Source organism: Oncorhynchus kisutch, linkage group LG6 (assembly GCF_002021735.2).
Source record: "Oncorhynchus kisutch isolate 150728-3 linkage group LG6, Okis_V2, whole genome shotgun sequence".
Classification (NCBI taxonomy): Eukaryota; Metazoa; Chordata; class Actinopteri; order Salmoniformes; family Salmonidae; genus Oncorhynchus; species Oncorhynchus kisutch.
In genome coordinates this window covers 8986563-9009491 of record NC_034179.2, presented here as the reverse complement: position 1 = coordinate 9009491, position 22929 = coordinate 8986563, and the positions used below count along the sequence as shown (strand labels likewise).

At 45.5% G+C, this 22929-nt stretch overlaps 1 protein-coding gene across 3 annotated transcripts in view; it reads left to right on the top strand.

Annotated features, from left to right (window-relative positions):
• Window positions 1-22929, top strand: part of ptpn13 (protein tyrosine phosphatase non-receptor type 13) — a 149284-nt gene that overhangs the window by 98211 nt on the left and 28144 nt on the right. For all 3 annotated transcript variants that reach the window (XM_031826089.1, XM_031826088.1, XM_031826087.1), the window contains exons 13-23: window positions 1172-1322; window positions 3369-3507; window positions 3740-3892; window positions 9501-9683; window positions 10689-10851; window positions 11101-11252; window positions 11378-11524; window positions 11713-11852; window positions 17768-17880; window positions 20609-20698; window positions 21120-21227. In XM_031826089.1, coding sequence (XP_031681949.1) covers window positions 1172-1322; window positions 3369-3507; window positions 3740-3892; window positions 9501-9683; window positions 10689-10851; window positions 11101-11252; window positions 11378-11524; window positions 11713-11852; window positions 17768-17880; window positions 20609-20698; window positions 21120-21227 — 1539 coding nt within the window. The remainder of the gene's footprint in view (window positions 1-1171; window positions 1323-3368; window positions 3508-3739; window positions 3893-9500; window positions 9684-10688; window positions 10852-11100; window positions 11253-11377; window positions 11525-11712; window positions 11853-17767; window positions 17881-20608; window positions 20699-21119; window positions 21228-22929) is intronic.

The window sequence follows — 22929 nt, the reverse complement described above, 5'->3', positions numbered from 1 at the left end:
CTGCATTGCTCCATCCCTCTACTTCCTCCTCTCTCCTCCCTCCCTGCTGCATTGCTCTCTCCCTCTACTTCCTCATCTCCTCCCTCTCTGCTGCATTGCTCCATCCCTCTACTTCCTCCTCTCTCCTCCCTCTCTGCTGCATTGCTCCCTCCCTTTACTTCCTACTTCCTCCTCTCTCCTCCCTCCCTGCTGCATTGCTCTCTCCCTCTACTTCCTCATATCCTCCCTCTCTGCTGCATTGCTCCATCCCTCTACTTCCTCCTCTCTCCTCCCTCCCTGCTGCATTGCTCTCTCCCTCTACTTCCTCATCTCCTCCCTCTCTGCTGCATTGCTCCATCCCTCTACTTCCTCCTCTCTCCTCCCTCTCTGCTGCATTTCTCCCTCCCTTTACTTCCTACTTCCTCCTCTCTCCTCCCTCCCTGCTGCATTGCTCTCTCCCTCTACTTCCTCATCTCCTCCCTCTCTGCTGCATTGCTCCATCCCTCTACTTCCTCCTCTCTCCTCCCTCTCTGCTGCATTGCTCCCTCCCTTTACTTCCTACTTCCTCCTCTCTCCTCCCTCCCTGCTGCATTGCTCTCTCCCTCTACTTCCTCATATCCTCCCTCTCTGCTGCATTGCTCCATCCCTCTACTTCCTCCTCTCTCCTCCCTCCCTGCTGCATTGCTCTCTCCCTCTACTTCCTCATCTCCTCCCTCTCTGCTGCATTGCTCCATCCCTCTACTTCCTCCTCTCTCCTCCCTCTCTGCTGCATTTCTCCCTCCCTTTACTTCCTACTTCCTCCTCTCTCCTCCCTCCCTGCTGCATTGCTCTCTCCCTCTACTTCCTCCTCTCTCCTCCCTCTCTGCTGCATTGCTCTCTCCCTCTACTTCCTCATCTCCTCTCTCCTCCCTCTCTGCTGCATTGCTCTCTCCCTCTACTTCCTCATCTCCTCTCTCCTCCCTCCCTGCTGCATTGCTCTCTCCCTCTACTTCTTCATCTCCTCCCTCTCTGCTGCATTGCTCCATCCCTCTACTTCCTCCTCTCTCCTCCCTCTCTGCTGCATTGCTCCATCCCTCTACTTCCTCCTCTTCCTCTCTCCTCCCTTACTGCTGCATCCCTCCCTCTCCCTGCGCCCTCCCGCCTCCTATCTCCCCTAACCCTCCCTCCCTCCCTCTGTGTCTCTTTTATCTAGACAATGAGTTCTTCTTCATTGATCCCGATGCCAAGCTGTCCAAAGTTGCTCCTGAGGGGTGGAAGGAAGAACCCAAGAAGAAGAAACCAGACATCCAGTTCAACCTATTCCTACGCATCAAGTTCTTTCTGGATGATGTCAACCTCATACAGTAAGACCATGGGGCTATTCATCTTCTCAGAGTATGAGTGATGATCTAGGAGCAGTTTGCTATTTTAGATAATACTGATTACGAAGACATGGAGAGAAGGGGACCTGATTCCCCATTCTTACTCCGGGACAGGCCCTGTCCTCCATAAAGTAAGACACTTTTAAAGTAAGTGCCCACTTCCTGTCAGTGGAGCTCGGGCCCTTATTCATGAAGCATCTCAGAACAGAATGCACGCATGTATGCACGCATGACTGTTAATCGCTCTGGATAAAATAGCCTGCTAAATGGCGCATATATACAGTACCAGTCTAAAGTTTGGACACATCTACTCAATTGTTTTCCTTTATTTTTATTCGTTTCTACATTGTGGAATAATAGTGAAGACATCAAAACTATGAAATAAGACTCATGTAATCAGAAGTGTTAAACAAATCAAAATATATTTGAGATTCTTCAAAGTAGCCGCCTTGAGAGCTTTGCACACTCTTGGCATTCTCTCAACCGGCTTCATGAGGTAGTCACCTGGAATGCATTTCAATTAACAGGTGTGCCTTGTTAAAAGTTAATTTGTGGAATTTCTTTCCTTCATGCGTTTGAGCCAATCAGTTGTGTTGTGATGAGATGAGATAGCCCTATTTGGTAAAAGACCAAGTCCATATAATGGCAAGAACAGCTCAAATAAGTAATGGACTGTCATTTCTCTTTGCTTTAAGACATAAAGGTCAGTCAATCAGTACCATTTCAAGAACTTTCTTTCTTGAAGTGCAGTCGGGGGAAAAAAATCAGGCTCTGTGATGAAACTGTCTCTCATGAGGACCACCCCAGGAAAGGAAGACCCAGAGTTACCTCTGCTGCAGAGGATAAGTGCGTTAGAGATACCAGCCTCAGAAATTGCAGCCCAAATAAATGCTTCGGAGTTCAAGTAACAGACACATCTCAACATCAACTGTTCAGAGGACACTGCGTGAATCAGGGCTTCGTGGTTGAATTTCTAAAGGACACCAATAATAAGAAGAGACTTGCTTGGGCCAAGAAACACGAGCAATGGACAATAGACTGGTGGAAATCTTTCCTTTGGTCTGATGAGTCCAAATTTGAGATTGTTGGTTCCAACTGCTGTGTCTTTAGGTGAACGGATGATGTGGTTCCCACCGTGAAGCATGGAGGAGGTGGTGTGGGGGTGCTTTGCTGGTCACCAATCACTGCTGGTCATAAATCACTGACAGTGATTTATTTAGAATTCAAGGCACACGTAACCAGCATGGCTACCACAGCATTCTGCAGCGATACGCCATCCCATCTGGTTTGCGCTTAGTGGGGCTATCATTTGTTTTTCAACAGGACAATGACCCAACACACCTCCAGGCTGTTTAAGGGCTATTTGAACAAGAAAGAGAGTGATGGAGGGGTGCATCAGATGACCTGGCCTCCACAATCACCCGACCTCAACCCAATTGAGATGGTTTGGGATGAGTTGGAGCGCAGAGTGAAGGAAGAAGGAAAAGCAGCCAACAAGTGCTCAGCATATGTGGGAACTCCTTCAAGACTGTTGTAAAAGTATTCCAGGTGAACCTGGTAAAGAGAATGCCAAGAGTGTGCAAAGCTGTCAAGGCAAAGGGTGGCCACTTTGAAGAATCTCAAATATAAAATATATTTTGAAAACTTTTTGGGGGGGTTACTACATGATGCCATATATGTAGAAAATAGAAAAAACCTTTGAGTAGGTGTGTCCAAACTTTTGACTTACTGTGTATATACAGTACCAGTCAAAAGTTTGGACTCATTCAAGGGTTTTTATTGTTAATATAATACATAATGTCGTGGTAGACATGCTGGTTAAGTGTGCCTTGAATTCTAAATAAATCATAATAATATGGACCCTGGTCTCAGATCTGTGCCAAGCATAGCAACAACCAATAGGACTATACAGCACAAACAGATCTGGGACCAGGTTAGTCAGAGCCTTTAGCTGAAGTGAAACAAGCCCTTGGTTAAACAACAATAGCCTGCTTCAGAATAAAGTATCAATACTGTGCTCCACTCCAGACACACCATGACAAAACACCAGTACTACTTGCAGCTGAGGAAGGATATCTTGGAGGAGAGGGTGTGCTGTGACATGGAGAATGCCATGCTCCTGGCGTCCCTGGCTCTTCAGGCAGAGTTTGGTGACTACCAGGCAGAGGTAGTAATCCCTCCACTACAGTAGTAGTATAGTTATTATACAGTGTTTACCACATTGACATAATAGGGTGGTTTCCTAGACCATATTAAGCCAATCATGGACTACAAAGCCATTTCAGCTGAGGCTCTCCATTGAACATGCCTTTTTAGTCCAGGCGTCGGCTTAATCTGGAACCAGGATGCCGACCAACCCTATATGTGAGTGCTACAATTATACCATCTGTTTCTTCTAGCTCCATGGAAAGACGTACTTCAGAATGGAACATTACATGTCTGCCTCTGTGCTGGATAATATTGACCAGAGCTCCATCAAGGAAGAACTGCTCAAACTACACAGCACATACTATGGAGCCACAGAGGCAGAGACAGAGTTTGAGTTTCTCAAGGTAAGTTCACAGGTGGCTTTTCTAGCCTGGTCTCAGGTGGCTAGGCTAGCCTGGTCTCAGGTGGCTAGGCTAGCCTGGTCTCAGGTGGCTAGGCTAGCCTGGTCTCAGGTGGCTAGGCTAGCCTGGTCTCAGGTGGCTAGGCTAGCCTGGTCTCAGGTGGCTAGGCTAGCCTGGTCTCAGGTGGCTAGGCTAGCCTGGTCTCAGGTGGCTAGGCTAGCCTGGTCTCAGGTGGCTAGGCTAGCCTGGTCTCAGGTGGCTAGGCTAGCCTGGTCTCAGGTGGCTAGGCTAGCCTGGTCTCAGGTGGCTAGGCTAGCCTGGTCTCAGGTGGCTAGGCTAGCCTGGTCTCAGGTGGCTAGGCTAGCCTGGTCTCAGGTGGCTAGGCTAGCCTGGTCTCAGGTGGCTAGGCTAGCCTGGTCTCAGGTGGCTAGGCTAGCCTGGTCTCAGGTGGCTAGGCTAGCCTGGTCTCAGGTGGCTAGGCTAGCCTGGTCTCAGGTGGCTAGGCTAGCCTGGTCTCAGGTGGCTAGGCTAGCCTGGTCTCAGGTGGCTAGGCTAGCCTGGTCTCAGGTGGCTAGGCTAGCCTGGTCTCAGGTGGCTAGGCTAGCCTGGTCTCAGGTGGCTAGGCTAGCCTGGTCTCAGGTGGCTATTTTTTATTTATTTCACCTTTATTTAACCAGGTAGGCTAGTTGAGAACAAGTTCTCATTTGCAACTGCGACCTAGATAAAGCATAGCATGAGGCATGAGGAGGTAGGCAAATAATTACAATTTTGCAGATTAGCACTGGAGTGATGAATGATCAGATGGTCATGTACAGGTAGAGATATTGGTGTGCAAAAGAGCAGAAAAGTAAATAAATAAAAACAGTATGGGGATGAGGTAGGTAAAAAAGGGTGGGCTATTTACCAATAGACTATGTACAGCTGCAGCGATCGGTTAGCTGCTCAGATAGCTGATGTTTGAAGTTGGTGAGGGAGATAAAAGTCTCCAACTTCAGCGATTTTTGCAATTCGTTCCAGTCACAGGCAGCAGAGTACTGGAACGAAAGGCGGCCAAATGAGGTGTTGGCTTTAGGGATGATCAGTGAGATACACCTGCTGGAGCGCGTGCTACGGATGGGTGTTGCCATCGTGACCAGTGAGCTGAGATAAGGCGGAGCTTTACCTAGCATGGACTTGTAGATGACCTGGAGCCAGTGGGTCTGGCGACGAATATGTAGCGAGGGCCAGCCGACTAGAGCATACAAGTCGCAGTGGTGGGTGGTATAAGGTGCTTTAGTGACAAAACGGATGGCACTGTGATAGACTGCATCCAGTTTGCTGAGTAGAGTGTTGGAAGCCATTTTGTAGATGACATCTGTAGATGACATCGCCGAAGTCGAGGATCGGTAGGATAGTCAGTTTTACTAGGGTAAGCTTGGCGGCGTGAGTGAAGGAGGCTTTGTTGCGGAATAGAAAGCCGACTCTTGATTTGATTTTCGATTGGAGATGTTTGATATGAGTCTGGAAGGAGAGTTTGCAGTCTAGCCAGACACCTAGTCGGAACCATCCAGGGTGGTGATGCTAGTCGGGCATGCGGGTGCAGGCAGCGACCGGTTGAAAAGCATGCATTTGGTTTTACTAGCGTTTAAGAGCAGTTGGAGGCCACGGAAGGAGTGTTGTATGGCATTGAAGCTTGTTTGGAGGTTAGATAGCACAGTGTCCAAAGACGGGCCGAAAGTATATAGAATGGTGTCGTCTGCGTAGAGGTGGATCAGGGAATCGCCCGCAGCAAGAGCAACATCATTGATATACACAGAGAAAAGAGTCGGCCTGAGAATTGAACCCTGTGGCACCCCCATAGAGACTGCCAGAGGACCGGACAGCATGCCCTCCGATTTGACACACTGAACTCTGTCTGCAAAGTAATTGGTGAACCAGGCAAGGCAGTCATCCGAAAAACCGAGGCTACTGAGTCTGCCGATAAGAATATGGTGATTGACAGAGTCGAAAGCCTTGGCAAGGTCGATGAAGACGGCTGCACAGTACTGTCTTTTATCGATGGCGGTTATGATATCGTTTAGTACCTTGAGTGTGGCTGAGGTGCACCCATGACCGGCTCGGAAACCAGATTGCACAGCGGAGAAGGTACGGTGGGATTCGAGATGGTCGGTGACCTGTTAGTTGACTTGGCTTTCGAAGACCTTAGATAGGCAGGGCAGGATGGATATAGGTCTGTAACAGTTTGGGTCCAGGGTGTCTCCCCCTTTGAAGAGGGGGATGACTGCGGCAGCTTTCCAATCCTTGGGGATCTCAGACGATATGAAAGAGAGGTTGAACAGGCTGGTAATAGGGGTTGCGACAATGGTGGCAGATAGTTTCAGAAATAGAGGGTCCAGATTGTCAAGCCCAGCTGATTTGTACGGGTCCAGGTTTTGCAGCTCTTTCAGAACATCTGCTATCTGGATTTGGGTAAAGGAGAACCTGGAGAGGCTTGGGCGAGGAGCTGCGGGGGGGGCGGAGCTGTTGGCCGAGGTTGAAGTAGCCAGGCGGAAGGCATGGCCAGCCGTTGAGAAATGCTTATTGAAGTTTTCGATAATCATGGAATAATCAGTGGTGACCGTGTTACCTAGCCTCAGTGCAGTGGGCAGCTGGGAGGAGGTGCTCTTGTTCTCCATGGACTTCAGTGTCCCAGAACTTTTTGGAGTTGGAGCTACAGGATGCAAACTTCTGCCTGAAGAAGCTGGCCTTAGCTTTCCTGACTGACTGCGTGTATTGGTTCCGGACTTCCCTGAACAGTTGCATATCACGGGGACTATTCGATGCTATTGCAGTCCGCCACAGGATGTTTTTGTGCTGGTCGAGGGCAGTCAGGTCTGGGGTGAACCAAGGGCTGTATCTGTTCTTAGTTCTGCATTTTTTTAACGGAGCATGCTTATCTAAAATGGTGAGGAAGTTACTTTTAAAGAATGACCAGGCATCCTCAACTGACGGGATGAGGTCAATGTCCTTCCAGGATACCCGGGCCAGGTCGATTAGAAAGGCCTGCTCACAGAAGTGTTTTAGGGAGCGTTTGACAGTGATGAGGGGTGGTCGTTTGACTGCGGCTCCGTAGCGGATACAGGCAATGAGGCAGTGATCGCTGAGATCCTGGTTGAAGACAGCGGAGGTGTATTTGGAGGGCCAGTTGGTCAGGATGACGTCTATGAGGGTGCCCTTGTTTACAGAGTTTGGGTTGTACCTGGTGGGTTCCTTGATGATTTGTGTGAGATTGAGGGCATCTAGCTTAGATTGTAGGACTGGCGGGGTGTTAAGCATATCCCAGTTTAGGTCACCTAACAGAACAAACTCTGAAGCTAGATGGGGGGCGATCAATTCACAAATGGTGTCCAGGGCACAGCTGGGAGCTGAGGGGGGTCGGTAGCAGGCGGCAACCGTGAGAGACTTATTTCTGGAGAGAGTAATTTTCAAAATTAGTAGTTCGAACTGTTTGGGTATGGACCTGGAAAGTATGACATTACTTTGCAGGCTATCTCTGCAGTAAACTGCAACTCCTCCCCCTTTGGCAGTTCTATCTTGACGGAAGATGTTATAGTTGGGTATGGAAATCTCTGAATTTTTGGTGGCCTTCCTGAGCCAGGATTCAGACACAGCAAGGACATCAGGGTTAGCAGAGTGTGCTAAAGCAGTGAGTAAAACAAACTTAGGGAGGAGGCTTCTGATGTTGACATGCATGAAACCAAGGCTTTTTCGATCACAGAAGTCAACAAATGAGGGTGCCTGGGGACATGCAGGGCCTGGGTTTACCTCCACATCACCCGCGGAACAGAGAAGGAGTAGTATGAGGGTGCGGCTAAAGGCTATCAAAACTGGTCGCCTAGAGCGTTGGGGACAGAGAATAAGAGGAGCAGGTTTCTGGGCATGGTAGAATATATTCAGGGCATAATGCGCAGACGGGTATGGTGGGGTGCGGGTACAGCGGAGGTAAGCCCAGGCACTGGGTGATGATGAGAGAGGTTGTATCTCTGGACATGCTGGTAGTAATGGGTGAGGTCACCGCATGTGTGGGAGGTGGGACAAAGGAGTTATCAGGGGTATGAAGAGTGGAACTAGGGGCTCCATTGTGAACTAAAACAATGATAACTAACCTGTACAACAGTATACAAGGCATATTGACATTTGAGAGAGACATACAGCGAGGCATACAGTAATCACAGGTGTTGAATTGGGAAAGCTAGCTAAAACAGTAGGTGAGACAACAGCTAATCAGCTAGCACAACAACAGCAGGTAAAATGGCGTAGACTAGGCAACGGGGCCAACAGATAAAACAAACAAGCAGAATGGAGTACCGTGATTAATGGACAGTCCAGCGTGCATCAGCTATGTAGCCAAGAGATCAGTGTCCAGGGGGCAGCGGTGGATGGGGCAGGGAAGCTGGACTGGCGAGTGTTATCCAGGTTTTAAAAAACTAACAATGACTAGATAGCTTGTAGCTAGTTAGCTGGTTAGCTTCTGGAGGTTCTTGAGTGTGTTCTAAAAATTTTTTAAAATAATAGCGATTCCGTATCACATTGGGTGAGGCAGGTTTCCGGAAGGTATAAGCAAATTAAAAGTCAAAAGAGATAGAAAGTAAATATGGGTCCGGTGAGCGTTTGGGACTCGGCGATTCAGGCGATTAGCAGGCCTGTGCTAACAAGCTAACAGTTTGTAGGCCCGGGCTAGACAAGGTAGCAGTTAGCGGACCGGAGCTGGACAAGCTAGCAGTTAGCAGGCCGAATTAGCAAGCAGGGAGATAGCGAGGGCTAGAGAGTTAGCCTTTGGGGGACGTCGCGATGGGGTGAGTCTGTTTATTCCTCTTCATGCGGTGACATCGATAGACCGGTCGTGGGCCCGGGTATTGTAGCTCAGGAGTATGCTACGGTGGTAGCACAGGTGCGCAGGCCGGGCTAGCTTCAAGCTAAGTGGGTGGAAACGCTAGCCAGGAGTAATCATCCGGGGTTGCGGTTTAGCTAGATAGCTAGTTGTGAAGATCCAGCTGAAAAATCCAGCTGAAAGATGTTCCGTTTGCGGTGGGAATCCGGGGATGAATCCGGGGATGAAAAATAAATAGGTCCGTTATGCTCTGGTTAGAGTCGTGTTGTTCGAACTGGCGAGAGCTTTCCGAACTACAGGTTAGCTGATGACCGGTTAGCTGAAGACCGCTAGCATAGCTGGTGGTTAGCTGGCTAGCTTCAGTTGAAGGGTTCCGAAGTAAATATAAATACTTTAGGAAAAATAGCTACATTGGGTGAGGCGGGTTGCAGGAGAGTATTTGGATGCTTAGGTTTAGCAAAATGTTTTTAAAGAGATATGCGGAGAAAAATATGTAAAAAACGAAAAAGAAACGATATATACAGGGACACGACAGGACAGGACGACTTACTGCTACGCCATCTTGGGAAAGTTTTTGGGCTAGCCTAGCCTGGTCTCAGATCTAGGACCAGGCTTCAAGATGGCGTAACTGAACTACCATGTCAAATGGCGAAAAGATGCGGTAACGTCAAGGGGGTGGAGACGTTATGGTTGATCGTAATTATGATTGATCCCAGTTTTTGAGTTTTAAAGACTCCTTTTATCCTGTTTTCTTTCCTGAAGGCGAGCCAGAGGCTGACGGAGTACGGGGTTCACTTCCACCGTGTCCTCCCTGAGAAGCGGTCCCAGACAGGTATCATGCTAGGGGTCTTCTCCAAGGGTGTCCTCATCTTTGAGGTCCTGAATGGAAACAGAACCCCAGTACTAAGGTTCCCCTGGAGAGAAACCAAGAAGATTTCTTTCACAGTAAGTGTATTGCACTCTGAACTCCAAGCAGAGTTCAATTTCATAATTAAATCGTTTTATTTCAATTTTATTTAACCAGGAAAGTCAATTAAGGACAAATTCTTATTTACAATGACAGCCTATGAACAGTGGGTTAACTGTGAGGGGGCAGAATGACAATTATTTTTACCTTGTAAGCCCAGGGATTCGATCCAGAAACCTTTCGGTTACTGGCCCAACACTAACCAGTAGGCTACCTGCCGTCCCTACACTCTAACCACTAGGCTACCTGCCGTCCCTACACTCTAACCACTAGGCTACCTGCCGTCCCTACACTCTAACCACTAGCCTTCCTGCCGTCCCTACACTCTAACCACTAGCCTTCCTGCCGTCCCTACACTCTAACCACTAGGCTACCTGCCGCCTCTACACTCTGCATTGCTTTGTAATGTGCCCTGTTTGTTCTGCATTGCTTTGTAATGTGCCCTGTTCTGCATTGCTTTGTAATGTGCCCTGTTCTGCATTGCTTTGTAATGTGCCCTGTTCTGCATTGCTTTGTAATGTGCCCTGTTCTGCATTGCTTTGTAATGTACCCTGTTCTGCATTGCTTTGTAATGTACCCTGTTCTGCATTAATGTACCCTGTTCTGCATTGCTTTGTAATGTGCCCTGTTTGTTCTGCATTGCTTTGTAATGTGCCCTGTTCTGCATTGCTTTGTAATGTGCCCTGTTCTGCATTGCTTTGTAATGTGCCCTGTTCTGCATTGCTTTGTAATGTGCCCTGTTCTGCATTGCTTTGTAATGTGCCCTGTTCTGCATTGCTTTGTAATGTACCCTGTTCTGCATTGCTTTGTAATGTGCCCTGTTCTGCATTAATGTACCCTGTTCTGCATTGCTTTGTAATGTACCCGGTTTCTTCTGCATTGCTTTGTAAAATTTCTCTGTCAGTCATTGGAATGCCAATTGTTTTCCCCCTGTTTGGTGTATTGCTCTCACTCACTTTTCTTATCCGTCTGTTTCTCTGCAGAAGAAGAAGATCTGTCTTCAGAACACGTCAGACGGGATCAAACACCTGTTCCAGACAGACAGCAACAAGACCTGTCAGTACCTGCTGTGCCTCTGCTCTGCTCAGCACAAGTTCCACCTCCAGATGAAGGCCCGACAGAACAACCAGGAGCTGCAGGACTTAGGTGAGACAGAGGGAGATGGTGAACTTAACGACAGCATGTCTACATGAGCTTTGTCACATGACCTCATCCTAAACAGTAGAACAATTTAACTGATTCTGTTAGACCTACTTATGGGGTGGAGACATACATTTTAGTTAGCCTTTTCTTTACATTTCAGTTATATGAATTATTGTATAAGATTTAGCATTTAAGACCCCCTGATAAAGTCTTCTCATAATATTTGACCTGGTACTTCTCCCTGTTTCACAGAGAACTCTCCATTGAACCTCCTGCAGTACTCTCTGGGCCAGGGGGGGGTGGAGGGGATAGGGAGGGCCGTGAGCTCTGCCAGCCTGACCCCTAGCTCCTCAGCCCGCTCCGCACACTCAGACTCAGACCTGAAGAGGATTTCCTACTCAGAGGTAATTGATGTTTTACATCTTTAGAAATCCCCGGTCCAATCCCCAGTTCCTCTGTTCTTTGTGGTGTGTAGTTTTAATTACATCCATTTTTTTTGTGAAAAACAATAACAAAAGTGTTATCTCAGGTGGCCCTGAACAAGGCCCCTGGCGGCCGGCTCCATGCCCAGGAAGAGGTGCTCTTCCCTGGGTTCAACTCCGGCCTCGGCCCCCACCACCACCACCCTTCCAATGCCCGGTTAATGATGAGCAGATCACACCACAACCTGGGCCAGGTATGATGACATTTAATCCTGCTGTCTTATGGATGCTATGGCTCTTCTTATGGCTCTTGACTTTGTGTTATTATTTTTGTTGTGTGTTTTTATCTACTGCTGTATGACATTTTCCCATCTGAGATTAATAAAGTTCCATCCAAGCAGCTATTAAAATATTTATCTATCCATGTATGGCTCTATCCAAGGTTCCTGAATCTCCAGAGCACCGTGCAGTCTCCTTCAACAGCCAGTCTCAGTCTGCTGTGAACCATGTCCAGCTCCCGGACTCCCACCACCGAGCCAGCTCAGACACAGACTCCATCTCTGTAGCTTACCAGCAGGATAGGTGAGTCACCTATACCTTAAGTGCTCACCTAAGCCTCTTTAGTTAAAGGGAGAGACCATCCGATGATCCAAAACACTTCCCCTGATATTGATTTAGAAGATGGCTTACGGGATATGTTACCGTAACGATAAAACATGTAGGAAAATGGCATGTTGTAATGTGGTGCGTGCTGGTGGCAGGGAAGTCAGGCACAGGAGAATGAACTTGGTCAAAACGGAGCTGTTTAATCAACTTTTCTTTTTTTTTTACTCCGAAAGCCAAAGTATACAAAATAACATGATAGGGTGCAAAACCCGTCGCACACCAGAACAAATAACACACCTACATACAACAAACAATCTCTGACAAGGACATGAGGGGAAACAGAGGCTTAAATACACAACGTAATGAATGGGATTGGAACCAGGTGTGTAGGAAGACAAGACAAAACCAATGGAAAATGGATCAAGGATGGCTAGAAGGTCGGTGACGTCGACCGCCGAACACCGCCCGAACAAGGAGAGGGACCGACTTCGGAAGTCATGACACATGTTTGGGTCTAATCAAATCACCACATTTTATTAGTCACATGCTTTGTAAACAACAGGTGTAGACTAACAGTGAAATGCTTAGTCAATAACAATGCTTTTATTTAACTAGGCAAGTCAGTTAAGAACAAATTCTTACTTACAATGATGGCCTACCGAGGAACAGTGGGTTAACTGCCTTGTTCAAATCAAATCAAATTTTATTTGTCACATACACATGGTTAGCAGATGTTAATGCGAGTGTAGCGAAATGCTTGTGCTTCTAGTTCCGACAATGCAGTAATAACCAACAAGTAATCTAACTAACAATTCCAAAAAACTGCTGTCTTATACACAGTGTAAGGGGATAAAGAATATGTACATAAGGATATATGAATGAGTGATGGTACAGAGCAGCATAGGCAAGATACAGTAGATGATATCGAGTACAGTATAACATATGAGATGAGTATGTAAACGAAGTGGCATAGTTAAAGTGGCTAGTGATACATGTATTACATAAGGATGCAGTCGATGATATAGAGTACAGTATATACGTATGCATATGAGATGAATAATGTAGGGTAAGTAACATTATATAAGGTAGCATTGTTTAAAGTGGCTAGTGATATATTTACATTTCCCATCAATTCCCATTATTAAAGTGGCTGGAGTTGAGTCAGTGTCAGTGACAGTGTGTTGGCAGCAGCCACTCAATGTTAGTGGTGGCTGTTTAACAGTCTGATGGCCTTGAGATAGAAGCTGTTTTTCAGTCTCTCGGTCCCAGCTTTGATGCACCTGAACTGAGCTCGCCTTCTGGATGACAGCGGGGTGAACAGGCAGTGGCTCGGGTGGTTGATGTCCTTGATGATCTTTATGGCCTTCCTGTAGCATCGGGTGGTGTAGGTGTCCTGGAGGGCAGGTAGTTTGCCCCCGGTGATGCGTTGTGCAGACCTCACTACCCTCTGGAGAGCCTTACGGTTGAGGGCGGTGCAGTTGCCATACCAGGCGGTGATACAGCCCGCCAGGATGCTCTCGATTGTGCATCTGTAGAAGTTTGTGAGTGCTTTTGGTGACAAGCCGAATTTCTTCAGCCTCCTGAGGTTGAAGAGGCGCTGCTGCGCCTTCTTCACGATGCTGTCTGTGTGAGTGGACCAATTCAGTTTGTCTGTGATGTGTATGCCGAGGAACTTAAAACTTGCTACCCTCTCCACTACTGTTCCATCGATGTGGATAGGGGGGTGTTCCCTCTGCTGTTTCCTGAAGTCCACAATCATCTCCTTAGTTTTGTTGACGTTGAGTGTGAGGTTATTTTCCTGACACCACACTCCGAGGGCCCTCACCTCCTCCCTGTAGGCCGTCTCATCGTTGTTGGTAATCAAGCCTACCACTGTTGTGTCGTCCGCAAACTTGATGAGTGAGTTGGAGGCGTGCGTGGCCACGCAGTCGTGGGTGAACAGGGAGTACAGGAGAGGGCTCAGAACGCACCCTTGTGGGGCCCCAGTGTTGAGGATCAGCGGGGAGGAGATGTTGTTGCCTACCCTCACCACCTGGGGGCGGCCCGTCAGGAAGTCCCGTACCCAGTTGCACAGGGCGGGGTCGAGACCCAGGGTCTCGAGCTTGATGACGAGCTTGGAGGGTACTATGGTGTTGAATGCCGAGCTGTAGTCGATGAACAGCATTCTCACATAGGTATTCATCTTGTCCAGATGGGTTAGGGCAGTGTGCAGTGTGGTTGAGATTGCATCGTCTGTGGACCTATTTGGGCGGTAAGCAAATTGGAGTGGATCTAGGGTGTCAGGTAGGGTGGAGGTGATATGGTCCTTGACTAGTCTCTCAAAGCACTTCATGATGACGGATGTGAGTGCTACGGGGCGGTAGTCGTTTAGCTCAGTTACCTTAGCTTTCTTGGGAACAGGAACAATGGTGGCCCTCTTGAAGCATGTGGGAACAGCAGACTGGTATAGGGATTGATTGAATATGTCCGTAAACACACCGGCCAGCTGGTCTGCGCATGCACTGAGGGCGCGGCTGGGGGATGCCGTCTGGGCCTGCAGCCTTGCGAGGGTTAACACGTTTAAATGTCTTACTCACCTCGGCTGCAGTGAAGGAGAGACCGCATGTTTTCGTTGCAGGCCGTGTCAGTGGCACTGTATTGTCCTCAAAGCGGGCAAAAAAGTTATTTAGTCTGCCTGGGAGCAAGACATCCTGGTCCGTGACTGGGCTGGATTTCTTCCTGTAGTCCGTGATTGACTGTAGACCCTGCCACATGCCTCTTGTGTCTGAGCCGTTGAATTGAGATTCTACTTTGTCTCTGTACTGGCGCTTAGCTTGTTTGATAGCCTTGCGGAGGGAATAGCTGCACTGTTTGTATTCGGTCATGTTACCAGACACCTTGCCCTGATTAAAAGCAGTGGTTCGCGCTTTCAGTTTCACACGAATGCTGCCATCAATCCACGGTTTCTGGTTAGGGAATGTTTTAATCGTTGCTATGGGAACGACATCTTCAACGCACGTTCTAATGAACTCGCACACCGAATCAGCGTATTCGTCAATGTTGTTATCTGACGCAATACGAAACATCTGGATGACAGATGTTCAGGGGCAGAACGACACATTTTTACCTTGTCGGCTCGGGGATTTGATCCAGCAACATTTCGGTTACTGGCCCAACGCTCTAACCACTAGGCTACCTGCCAGGCCAATCCCAGCTCTTTTCATGTGTTCTGCTTCCTTCTCCAGCCTACTCTTCATTGAAAGCAGAATCAGACTTTGTCAGGCAATGTTTAGGTGCTCCATAGAAACATCCAGAGCATTTGAATAAAGACAGTTATTATTGCAGCAGACAACATTGTGTCGTCCTGACTGAGCCGGTGGTGATTTTTAACATGTACATCTTGGTGGGTGAAACAAACAAACAAACAAATGGTGGGGGATGAATGCCAGCAAAGTCACAACACTAAACAATACATTAATTGCACCATAACGGTGACAAACGGTGCCCACAAACTGTTAGGGCCTACATATAAAGCTGTCCCAACTGCAGACTCCCAACAGCAGTCCCAACACATTACCACTGCTACAGTGGAATGGAGCCTTGTCTGGCAGTGAAGCAGTTCATTCAGCCTCTTTTACTGCTTAGAAAAAACATAGCTGAAATGGCTGACTTAAACAAATGTGGTTTCTACTGACAATTGAGATGTACAAACTATGGCATAAGAGGCCAACAAGCGGGTAAGAGGCCATCCATAATTTCGATTAAGGCACTAATGCGCGAGCTAGGATGGACGTAGTCAATATAACGATTTGACCAGCACTTTTGAAATGTACAGCGCCAGAATTCAGTACATGGGCAATAGTGTTCTCCCTGTACACCAAGTCAGACGCGTAGGATAACTAAAGGGGGCGTATAAGCAGACAATGACATCTCTTACAATATTCAATGATTACATTTCTCTAAAACAGGCTTTAGGCTACATGTGCAACACCAAGTCAGAACGTTAGGCGAAATTAAGAGGGGAAAATAGACCAAATTATTAGGGTGAGGCTACTAACGGCTTACTACACAACATACACTTAGTATTACTTTCTTAGCTACAGTACACATATCTCCCTGGCATATTACATCATTTATGCAGCAGCATACAATACATTTTTGGACTCACCTTGTTGTGCTCACTTGAACAGGAAGGTGGTGCGGCGATCCTTCTTGTGGGCAAATTTTGTAATCAAAGTCGGGTATTCTCTGAAATTATGGTGCTTTCAAGACAACTGGGAACTCTTAGGGGGAGGGGGGGGGACAAGGTCCAATCATGATGATGTCAGTGATCTTCAGGTAGTAGCTCTAGAAAGAGGCCCGAGTTCCCGACTTAGAATTTTGAGTTGGATGACCGTTCAAAATGTATTTTCCCAGTCGGAGTTAGTTTTTTTCCCCCCTGAGTTACCATTTGTCTTGAACTCACTGAAATGAGATTTCCCAGTTCTGAGTTAAGTTGTTTTGAGCTCGGCAGAATTCATGCTGGGTTGACAGCATGGCCAATGTTGAATGTTTATCATTTTAAGTTTGGAAAAGTGACCTTGAAAAACTTAAGGATCAAATCCCGTTTAACAGGATAGATTTGACAACGTCCGGTGAAACTGCAGAGCGCAAAATTCAAATTACAGAAATATAAATATATAACTTTCATGAATTGTCATACATTAAAAAAAAGCGTAACTTCTTGTTAATCCAGCCGCAGTGTCAGATTTCAAAAAGGCTTTACGGCAAAAGCCCACCATGCGATTATCTGAGGACAGCGCCCCGCATACGAAAGCATAAACCATTTTCCAACCAAACAGATGCATAACGAAAGTCAGAAATAGCAATAAAATAAATTGCTTACCTTTGAAGATCTTCATCTTTTTGCAATCCCAATGTCTGTTACACAGTGAATGGTCATTTTGTTCAATAAATTCCTTCTTCATATCCCCAAAATGTCCATTTATTTGGCGCGTTTGATTCAGAAATACACCGGCCCAACATGATTACAAAGTATCTAATGAGTTACCTGTAAACTTGGTCCAAACATTTCAAACAAAGTTTCTAATCCAACCTTAAGTACCCTAAAATGTAAATAATCTATAAAATTTAAGATGGAATAAACTGTTTCCAATACCAGAGAAAAACAACACTGAGCGTGCAGTCGATTATTTTATTTTTTTCTCCCTGGATTGATTGTGCTCGGGGTTTCACCCGACAAATCAGTTCTGTTATACTCACAGACATTATTTTAACAGTTTTAGAAACTTTAGAGTTTTCTGTCTAAAACATATCCTAGCTTCTGGGCCTGAGTAACAGGCTGTTTACTTTGGGCAGGGCTTGCCTACCTTCAGCACCACACTTTTTACTATGTAATATATCTTCATTCCTTTGTCTGTGGATCAGTGAGTGTTCTAGTCTATGTCTAGTCATGCCTTTAATTAGCCCTCTAGGGGAGGAGAGGAGAGGGAGGGCCTTTCTGGTTCAGTGCTGAGTTGACAGTACTTTGTCTTCCCTCATATCTTCCTCCCACCGGATTTTGTTTTGAGGCTTTTTGGAATGGAAAGACGTTCTGCTCTGTTCTTATTAAAAAGGTGTTTGGTTCTGACCCATAGACTAGAACAGGGCTTCATATTAACATCATGTTCATTTGTGAAGGGGATTGTTGTATTCAGCCACAGTCTCTGTGTTGTTTTTGCTTCCAGACAGATTAACTACCATCTGAATATGGAGTTAGTTCTAGCCTTAGACTTTCTCTTTTAATACAGCAGTATAGTTTGGGCTGTCCCAGACCAGTAACAAAAAGATCATACTCTGCTCTGTAGAAGGGTGTTAATGCTCTTTCTCCTTCCTTTCTCTCTCTCCCTCCTCTCTCTCTCTCTCCTCAACAGAAGGTTTGGCTCGTCAGCATCGCACGGCAGCACCGCCTGGAGTCTTAAGAGCTTCCAGAAAGAGTCTGACTCCTCCTCCTCCATGGAAGAGACGGGACATGCTGATGTCGTAGGTCAGTCTTTTTCTGGTTGCTATGAGACATGCTGTGCTTGTCTTTCTGTTTTTTGTTGTTTGCTTTGACATTGGCCTTGGCAGTACCAACACTGTCTGTCTGTGTGAACATTGTCCAACTTGTATTGTCTAGTAACTATGTGAGGATGTTTCTTGTATTCAGGTAGGCATACTTGTTTGTTCCCTTTCCAGGTGTGAGCTCTGACTGGCGTCAGCGCCTGTCTCTCTGACAGCGCCCGTCTCTTTATAGTGCACTACTACCCTATTCCCTTTATAGTCCACTACTACCCTATTCCCTTTATAGTCCACTACTACCCTATTCCCTTTATAGTCCACTACTACCCTATTCCCTTTATAGTCCACTACTACCCTATTCCCTTTATAGTCCACTACTACCCTATTCCCTTTATAGTCCACTACTACCCTATTCCCTTTATAGTGCACTACTACCCTATTCTCTTTATAGTGCACTACTACCCTATTCCCTTTATAGTGCACTACTACCCTATTCCCTTTATAGTCCACTACTACCCTATTCCCTTTATAGTCCACTACTACCCTATTCCCTATAGTCCACTACTACCCTATTCCCTATAGTCCACTACTACCCTATTCCCTTTATAGTGCACTATAAAGGGAATAGGTTCGCCATTTGGGACACTTGTCGGTCTCGTGAGTGTGGGTTTTTAGCTGTATTCAGCCTCAGTTATATAGGCGTAAGTAACTGCAACAACACTAAGTCTCATTGGTAGAGTTCCATAACTCTGGCTTCTGTTCCCCATGTGTGGCCAAAATGGCACCCTATTCCCTATATAGTGCACTAAATTGGACCAGGGCTCCCCAGTTGAACAGCCTCATGCTTGGCACCAGAATGTATCGTGACCTTTTACCCTAGTTTAGCCTGTGTTATCTCGCTCCCATTAGCCACTGGCCCACACACACACACACTGCTTCTGTTGTGCTGGATGACAGTGATATATAGATGTGCTAAAGCGATCAGCCTGTTTAAACCTCTTCAATGCGTCATACATACAGGCTGCTCCCAGTTAGAGCAGTGTATTTCACCAGTCTCTGTGATACACCAGAGAGAATGCCTACAGACACACACCCACAACAGATAATGCTGTCCATTCACACTTCATGTTTTTAATCATGTTGGTAATATATCTTGCGGAGTGATGTGCTCACCATAGTGTGTTATTAGGTTACCCAGGGTCCAGCAACACCCATCTTCTTATTCAACATGTTATGGTCAGTAGGACAGGAAATCCTCAGTCAACTTTAATACAACCTTGATGTTTTCATTTGATAGTGGTACTGTTTAAATGTACTCTAGCGACTCCTTGTGGCGGGCCGGGTGCCTGCAGGTCATCGGTTGAACGGTGTTTCCTCAGACACATTGGTCCGTCCGGGTTCAGCGAGCCGGTGTTAAGAAACGCGGCTTGGTGGGTCATGTTTCAGAGGACTTAACCTTTCGCCTCTCCCGAGCCCGTTTGGGAGTTGCAGCGATGAGACAAGATCGTTATCATGAAAATTGGGAAGAAAAAGGACGGTATTATTATTATTATTATTCTTATTGTTATTATAATAATAATAGAATAATAAAAACATCAGATTGGTGGTGATGACATGCAAGAGATATGTCATTCATTCATTGCTATGATCATTGAGCTTCTGAAGAAGATAACCCTCTTCCTTACTTTCTGTGCCCCCCCCCCCTCTGAATGTACTGGTAAAGTTACCGGGTAGTTAGCTAGCTAGCAATGAAGTAACACGACTGAACAAATGGTGTAAGTAACTGCAACAAGATCAGCATGACCAGAGTTCTGCCCCCCTACTCTCTGAAACCCTGTTGTAGACAGACAGCAGGTTAGTATGAACAGAGCAACAGACCAGAGTTCTGCCCCTCTACTCTCTGAAACCCTGTTGTAGACAGACAGCAGGTTAGTATGAACAGAGCAACAGACCAGAGTTCTGCCCCTCTACTCTCTGAAACCCTGTTGTAGACAGACAGCAGGTTAGTATGAACAGAGCAACAGACCAGAGTTCTGCCCCCCTACTCTCTGAAACCCTGTTGTAGACAGACAGCAGGTTAGTATGAACAGAGCAACAGACCAGAGTTCTGCCCCTCTACTCTCTGAAACCCTGTTGTAGACAGACAGCAGGTTAGTATGAACAGAGCAACAGACCAGAGTTCTGCCCCTCTACTCTCTGAAACCCTGTTGTAGACAGACAGCAGGTTAGTATGAACAGAGCAACAGACCAGAGTTCTGCCCCTCTACTCTCTGAAACCCTGTTGTAGACAGAGAGTCAATGAAGTAACGCGACTGAACAAATGGTTAACTATGTCAACGCGAGAGCAGTTTTGGAACATGCGGTCATGGCGATCTGCGACAGGAAGCAGAGAATGTTGTACCCATAATATGGGTCAGCTCATTTGACCTGATTTGTTATCTGGGATTGTTTTTTCTTCATAGTCACACAGTGCTCTCCAAATAAAACTCCTGGTCACACAGCAAAATATTTAGTCGCATATGTGACCAAATTGGTTGTACTTTAGAGCCCTGAGTACCATTTTAGTCATTTAGCAGACGTACTTATCCAGAACGACTTACAGTAGTGAGTGCATTCATTTTCGTACCACATACATGATCTAGTTTTCAGTAGCTTTATATACACACTTCTGTAAAGCTAAGTTAATGCTTCTCCTTGGATGGCGTTTTACCAAGGTTCCCTGAAGACGACGCTGAATGCCTTGCCTTCCCCAGAGAGAGAGATTACCACGGTCCATCTGAAGAAAGATGTGAAGTCTGGCCTGGGTGAGTTCCCCTCTTACTCTGTGGTGTAGCTTAGATTGTCGGGACGGGTTTGACAGATTGGGAAGCAATAGATCCATGGGAACCGGAATAGAGCCGGGTTGAGTTGATACAGAGACACTGATAAATGGCTGAGGTTAGTCCCACTGCTTTCAAAAGGGTTTTCAGGCCTAGAACCGGTGCACTGCATAGAAGTACACTAAGACTCTCAGACAAAAACAGCTTCATTTAGTGCAACTACCACGCCACAACATTTAGCTGTGATGGATGGACCTCCAACATAGAGGAAACACTATTGGGCTACAGTACCTTCGGGAAAGTATTCAGACCCCTTGACTTTTTCCACATTTTGTTATGTTACAGGGGCAGAACTCTGGTATGTTGCTCTGTTCATACTAACCTGCTGTCTCTCTGTCTACAACAGGGTTTCAGGTAGTAGGGGGGCAGAACTCTAGTCATGTTGATCTTGGCACCTTCATCAGCTCCATAACTCCTGGGGGTCCTGCTGATATCAACGGCTGCCTCAAGCCAGGTCAGTGAGAAAACAATGTATAATAATAATATAGTGTGATAATAATAATGTAGTGTGTGATGATAATGATGATAATAATAATAATAATGTGTGTGATAATAATAATGTAATATAATAATAATAATTATAATAATAATGTAGTGTGATAATGTAGTGTGATAATAATAATAATAATAATAATGTAGTGTGATAATAATGTAGTGTGTAATGTAGTGTGATAATAAAAATAATGTAGTGTGTGATAATGTAGTGTGTGATAATAATGTAGTGTGTAATGTAGTGTGATAATAATAATAATGTAGTGTGTGATAATAATGTAGTGTAATAATAATAATAATAATAATAATAATGTAGTGTAATAATAATGTAGTGAATAATACTAATGTAGTGTCTACTACTGATAATAATACTTCTAATAATGTAGTGTGATAATAATAATGTAGTGAATAATAATAATGTAATGTGTGATAATAATAATGTAGTGAATAATAATGTAGTGAATAATAATAATGTAGTGTGATAATAATAATGTAGTGTAATAATAATGTAGTGAATAATAATAATGTAGTGTCTACTACTAATAATAATAATAATGTAGTGTGTAATGTAGTGTGATAATAATAATGTAGTGTAATAATAATGTAGTGAATAATAATAATGTAGTGTCTACTACTACTAATAATAATAATAATGTAGTGTGTAATGTAGTGTGATAATAATGTAGTGTGATAATAATGTAGTGTGTAATGTAGTGTGATAATAATAATAATAATAATGTAGTGTGTATTATAATAATAATTTATGTATTGAATGTTAATGTATTGTATAATATAGCATCATTTACAAAATGCACTTAATGTCTAAAATGTATTGCACCATGTCTTTGAAACCAAGCCAAAGGGTCTGCTCGTACTAGTGTAATACACACTACACCTGCTCCTTCTTGTGTAATATACACTACATGACCAAAAGTATGTAGACACCTGCTCGTCCAACATCTTATTCCAAAATCATGGGCATTAATATGGAGTTGGTCCCCTCCCTTTGCTGCTATAACAGCCTCCACTCTTCCGGGAAGGCTTTCCACTAGATGTTGGAACATTGCTGTGGGGACTTGCTTCCATTCAGACACGAGCATTAGTGAGTTCGAGCACTGATGTTGGGCGATTAGGCCTGGCTCACAGTAGGCGTTCCAATTCATCCCAAAGTTGTTCGATGGGGTTGCGGTCAGGCCTCTGTGCAGGCCAGTCAACTTGTAGTTGACCGGAGCAGCTCCAGTAGAGCAGAAATTTGACGAACTGACTGTTATTATTGTAGAATAATAGTGAAGACATCAACTATGAAATAACACATGGAATCGTGTAGTAACTAAAAAAAAAGTGTTAAACAAATCAAAATATATTTGAGATTCAGATGGACTTCGCCCTATTTGGTAAAAGACCATCTTCTGTATACCAACCCTACCTTGTCACAACACAACTTATTGGCTCAAACGCATTAAGAAGGAAAGTAATTCCACAGATCAACGTTGCAGAAGGCACACCTGTTAATTGAAATGCATTCCAGGTGACTACCTCATGAAGCTGGTTGAGAGAATGCCAAGAGTGTGCAAAGCTGTCATCAAGGCTATTTGTAGAATCTCAAATTTAAGATATATTTTGATTTGTTTAACACTTTTGAATTTTTTTATTACTACATGATT